Source organism: Pygocentrus nattereri, chromosome 29, assembly GCF_015220715.1.
Source record: "Pygocentrus nattereri isolate fPygNat1 chromosome 29, fPygNat1.pri, whole genome shotgun sequence".
NCBI classification, from domain to species: domain Eukaryota; kingdom Metazoa; phylum Chordata; class Actinopteri; order Characiformes; family Serrasalmidae; genus Pygocentrus; species Pygocentrus nattereri.
This window is the reverse complement of record NC_051239.1, coordinates 8,447,337-8,453,490: the sequence shown is the minus strand read 5'-3', so window position 1 is coordinate 8,453,490 and position 6,154 is coordinate 8,447,337. Positions and strand designations below refer to the sequence as shown.

Sequence of the window (6,154 nt, the reverse complement as noted above, 5' to 3'; positions counted from 1 at the left end):
CATTCTCGTGCTTAAATGGTTCGGTGTATGGTGAAGTGGTTGTTCAGACTGACGGAGAGCGTGTTGTGGAATCTTTTTGGAAATGGTTCCGCGTAGCTCCAAAACAGGGTTCTCCTGTCGTAACGATGTCAAAGTTGTAACACTAGGAGAACGTTTTTTTGGTGCTATTTAGAACCATATTTAGAAGGGTTCTACAACACATTCTCCAGCAACCTAAAGAACCGCCTTACCCGGCAAGGAAGCATTTAAGCACGCAAATGGTTCTAAAGGAAATACTGAAGAACCCTCAAAGAACCATCTTTTTTAAGAGATCGGGTGACGTCAGGACGGACCACGCAGCAGAACAACGGCAATAATATTATCACCCCAAATAAAAAAATAGACGTTCAGTTTTTGTAAAAAACTCGCCTGTTTTTTTTGTTTGTTTGTTTGTTTTTGTTTGTTTGTTTGTTTTTGTTTTGGGTTCGTTTTGTGCTGAAATGAAAATAAAGGTGTTTCTATTATTGTGGCCACGCGTTCTAACAAATGAATCTGACTGCGGCGCGACCCTCACTTAAAAAGACCACCGTTCTGCCTCTTTTGAGGGTCGTTTAAAAGCCCCGCAGCCTGAAAAAGAAAAACACGCAGCCGTTTCTTCTGAGAGCCGTGAAGAAAATGAGAGAAGCCGGTTTGTTCTTCTAAATAACGGCAGTAATGTGATATTAATCCTGTAGTCATTTCAGCGCTGCTCTCTTCTCAAACTGTGGCTGCACTCTCAGAAAAAGGGGCTACACCGTCACTGGGGGTCTCAGCCTCTTTACTCATCCAACATAATTGCAGCAAAATTCATCGCAGTTCACTCGCTGAGGCCGCGTTGACTCCGCGCACCCCCCTCGTCTCTCCTCCGGCCTTATTTCACCGGTTTCACAGGAAGATCCAGAAACATCAACCCGCGAATGTGGAAATAAATAAAGTGATAAATGTTTGTGTTTATTTTAGACACGTAATAATGACGTTAACGCAAATCTCTGTTTCAACTGTAACCCAGAATAACAATAAGTAAATAACTATGTAGAGAAATAAGGCGAATTTAATCGCGACGTCAGGCCGAGCTCCTTTATTTAAAGCGTAAATAATCCTGGAATTTTCTGTGTTTCTGCTTTTCTGAAGAGATTTTTAAAAACTATTTTAAAAAATAAAATAAAAAAGCAAAATAAAATTCCTGCACAAATAATAACGCAATCACAATTTTGTGCTGCACAGAAATATAAAATAAGCGAACATTTCTGCACGAATAATAAAAAATAATAATACAAATGAAAAATAAAAATGAAAAATAAAAATGAAAAAAAATGTACAAATGAAAAATTTTGGGACTCTGTATTTAAACGGTAATTTTACTGTAAAAATGATGAAGTTACAGTTGAATTCTTACAGCGCCGCTCATCATCATCCTCATCATCATCATCATCATGCGCTGATTAAATCATGTTCACTTTATAACGCTGTAATTACAGACTCTCGGGCGCGCGCGCACCCTAAAAGCCCCAGACCCTTAAAGCCCCGCGGTTCGAGCGGCGGAGCTGAGAGCTTTGAATCAGCGGTTCAGTCTATCTGCGCGGATCCGCGCGGATCTGATTATCGATCACCAATAACGGCCGGAGCGGACCGAGCGCGCGCGGGGTTACCTTTACTCTCTGCCTCCAGCATTTGCCTCGTCTGCCCTGAAGCTTCCGATTTTCCTCCAAAGCCTCGGAGAGTGCGCGTGCGGAACCCGCGTGCAGCCCTGCAGCGTCTAGAGTCTCGCGACTAATGCGCTCCCATCTTGCCGTGTGTGAGTAACTCACTCCTCTTATGGCTGGCGGCGCAGCTGGACGCCTCCTCATTGGATTATCACCCTCATGTGACAGCCTCCAAGATGCGTGATGATAATGATGATGATGATGATGATGATGATGATGATGAAGTTCACTCGGGCAGGCTGGAGAATTAAACAGCCATCAGAGCTGGATTAAGTCTTATAGAGTTAGATTCAATTTTACACAGCTGGACTCACTTTTATAGCGTTAGACTAAATTTTATGGAGCCAAGTTCATTTTTACAGAGCTTAGATTAAAACCCTTATAGTGCTGTATCAAATTTTACAGAGCTGGATTAACTCTTATAAGTATTAAATCAAATATTATGGAGCTGGATTAACTCTTATAAGTATTAGATTAAATGTTATGGAGCTGGATTAACTATTATAAGTATTAGATCAAATATTATGGAGCTGGATTAACTCTTATAAGTGTTAGATTAAATTTTACAGAGATGGATTAACTCTTATAAATGTTAGATTAAATGTTATGGAGCTGGAATAACTGCAAAATGTAATCTGACATTTATAAGAGTTGCATTAACTCTTGCAATTGTAGGTTAAATTGAATAGAACTGAATCAATTAATCTCAAGGTAGATTACATTTTATAGAGCTAGATTAGCTTTTTAAGTGTTAGATTGAGTTTTACAGAGTTAAACCAACTCACAGTGTTAGACTAAATTAGTTTATATATCGTTAAATCTTAAAGATCTGGATGAACTATTCATGTTGAGTTATGTTTCATAGCATTAAATTAATTTTTACAGTGTTACATTTAAATAACTGGTTAAATGTTACGGAATTAAATTAAATTATATAGTGCTGGGTTAAATGTTACACTTTTGGATTATTAATCTTATGACGATGATTAAATCATTTAGGTCCGGTTTCCAGGACACGGTTATTAAGTTTACACAGTATTCTGAAAAGCTTTTCTTCATTGAAAGGAAAATGTAATCCAGGACTAGGCTTGTTTGTAAAACTGACCCATAATGTTTTAATCCAAACTGTCAAAAAACGTTTTGACAGTATGACCCTGAGGGAGAAGCGTCTTAAAAATGTGTGTGTGTGTGTGTGTGTGTGTGTGTGTGTATTAACTTTCATGGTGCTGGATTAAATTGAATAATCTTGCAGTGACTTTTTTTGTTGGATTAAATTATACAGCATTGAATGAACTTTTATAGTGTCGGATTAAGTCTTATAATGTTAGATTATATGTAAAATGTATGGGATGAAATTTTTAAGTGTTGGACTAAGTTTAATTGTGCTGGATTAAATGTTATAGTGTTGGATTAAATTTTAGAGTATCAGATTAACGCAGTGTTGGATGAAATTTTATAGTGTTGGATCAAATTTCATAGTGTAGGATTAACTCTTATACTATTGAATCAAGCTCTATACTTTTAAAAGTACTCTTAGTGTTGAATTAATGCTTGCAGTGTTGATGTTTCTACAGCAGTGGAGTAACATTACATTGTCCAAAGCTGACGGACGTGTATTAGACCCAAATGAACCCTGTATGAGTTAATATAACACTATAAAATATTAGCTATTAAATATAAGCTATTTGAAAGGATTCCAGCATCTGTTAGCCTGCAGATCATATCAGCTCATTCGTAATCACATGGACATTTAAAGCCTCTTGAACAGACCAGAGCAGAATCTAATAGATAAACACCTCCCAAATAAGCTGTCCAACCAGCCAGCCAACCAGCGCTACACCATTTTGTGAGACTGATTCTAACTGTTGTGGGAGAATTCAGCCTCATTTACAGACAATTAAGAGCAATTTTGTGTTTCAAGCTTCAGTTTATTTTGCTCAAAGCGTGCACTGCTTGAGTCACAGACAGACGTGCTGCAGTGGAGCACACGCTGGAAAACAGAGTAGACTGTGAGGAGCTTCATGACGCAGTGGGCAGCCTGGCCACATTAAATGTTAAATGTTTAAATGAATCTGAAATGTTAACACAATGTAAAAGTGTCAGTGATGTTGTCTGTGCTGGGGAATCTAAGTTGACTTGACAAAAGAGAAGTTGTGATAACACAAAAAGTCTAAATAGTGTTTTTACAGTGTATCTGCTGTTGTTTCAAGGTTAGAAATGTTATGCTGAAGTGCTGTGACTACATAACCAGTGTGAGTGTAGACATGCCTGCGCTGCTTTGGCTCCGCGCTGAGCAGACAGTGCTGGATGAGCATTCCTCTGTACTAAAAACACTGCGTGTGTGTGTGTGAGAGAGATATAGAGAGAAAGAGAGAGAAAGAAAGAAAGAAAGAGAGTGATATACAAGTATAAATATCTATCTATCTATCTATCTATCTATCTATCTATCTATCTATCTATACACACACACACACACATACACACACATACACACACACACACACACACACACACACACACACACACACACACACACACACACATATATTCTCAAGTCAGCTTTATTGTCAATGCTACAATATGTACAGGACATACAGTGTACTGAAATTGCACTGCTCTCAGACCCCATGATATAGCAATAATATTAAATAGATGGTACATGTACACACACACACACACACACACACACACACACACACACACACACACACACACACACATATATTCTCAAGTCAGCTTTATTGTCAATGCTACAATATGTACAGGACATACAGTGTACTGAAATTGCACTGCTCTCAGACCCCATGATATAGCAATAATATTAAATAGATGGTACATGTACACACACACACACACACACACACACACACACACACACACACACACACACACACACACATATATATATGTGTGTGTGTGTATGTATTTATATTCATATACAATTTACAAAAATACTAGGTGCCTTTCCTATTGTGTTAGTAGTTCATAATAAATGGACTAATAGAAATGCTCCAAACTTACATAGAAAAAAAAAATTCTATTAATTTTCATTCAAAGTTACGATCATTTTTCTTTCTCCTGTAAGGTTACTATTTTGGGGAAATTATTAATTGATTGAATATTATATTCATTTTTAATATCATGAAAAAAGCAGAAAACACATAAGCCTCCTGTCAACTATCACACTTTTCAGCATTTAGTGAGTCTACTGTTTATCTCTACCACCTCTTCCATTCTTTCCAGTCAGGAGGCTTGCTTTCACCTCTTTAAAGGTCAGTCTTAGAAGTCGCTGCATTTTCTGCTTCTTACAATCCCCGTAAACCCAAACACACTCAGTGATGTTGAGGTCTGGGCTTCTTTGATTGATTTGCAAACTTTGTTGTCCGTCTCCTTTTCTCAGTGAGGTTCTTCTTGAACAGCTACACATCCGTTCAGACCCACAGCGCTGAGTCTTCTTCTCACAGAGGAAGGACGGACAGAAACACCTGTGGATGTTTTCAGAGCTGAAGCAGTTTCATTTTCTCCTTCCTCTCAAAAATGAAAGCTTTAAGTGCTGTTTATCTGATGGGGACAGTGTTGTTGTCTACCAGGTCTTCCAGGTGGTTGTTAGGAGGCCTAGTGTCTCTGTAGCCTTTAAACATTTCTTGACCTGCAAATTTGGAAACTTATTTTTCTTTTTGTCCTCTGACTTTTGCCTTCCTCATGCAAGTAGATTATGTTTTATGTAATCTTCTCAGAAATCTCTCCTGAAAATGAATAACTTGTACTCAGTGGCTGTTTAAATATGACAATAACTGATGAAGGGCGGCCTCTGACAGTACTACACGTATATTACAAAACATATAAGATGTATTATTACATTTAGGTGTTTACATATATTTAACCCCTTAAATGGCCAGTTTTATTACACACTTCTATAACTGATTAATAGATCAGTTGGCTTGCATTAAAGTCCCTGTGCTTACTGAATTATAAGCGTCAGTATGTAATATACCTGACATTTTAATTAGTTAATGCATATGAAACTTTATTACCCAGAGGTACTTACATCTATTTAAACCCCTTAACAAGCTGTGGGACGTTTACAGGGCCCAAAGCTTTAATACACACTTCTATAAATTAAGAATATCAGCAGTATTGAAGTCCTTGTAATTATTAAATACTAGGCCTTAGTATGAAATAAAACTGGAATTTTAAGAGGATGCACTTTGGGACACATTATCACACATAATACTTACATATATAATGCATTCTGTTACTTATAGACACAAGCCTGTTTATAATACATATGTGATATGTTGGCCTGTATGACTCCACATCCTGACATTATATTAAAGCATACTTGTATATGTGTGCAGTCCAGGCGCTCACGCTCATTCCTTTTTTCTGTACACACTAAACGTTTCTTTTAACAATAGCACACGCGGATATAG

At 37.5% G+C, this 6,154-nt stretch overlaps 1 protein-coding gene across 1 annotated transcript in view; it reads right to left on the bottom strand.

Moving 5' to 3' along the window:
- Positions 1-1,789, bottom strand: part of nr5a1a (nuclear receptor subfamily 5, group A, member 1a) — a 26,198-nt gene extending 24,409 nt beyond the window's left edge. Inside the window, exon 1 of the mRNA XM_037536104.1 lies at positions 1,668-1,789. Within this exon, the coding sequence (XP_037392001.1) occupies positions 1,668-1,689 (22 nt within the window). The 5' untranslated portion in view covers positions 1,690-1,789. The remainder of the gene's footprint in view (positions 1-1,667) is intronic.
- Positions 1,790-6,154: the final 4,365 nt, after the last annotated feature.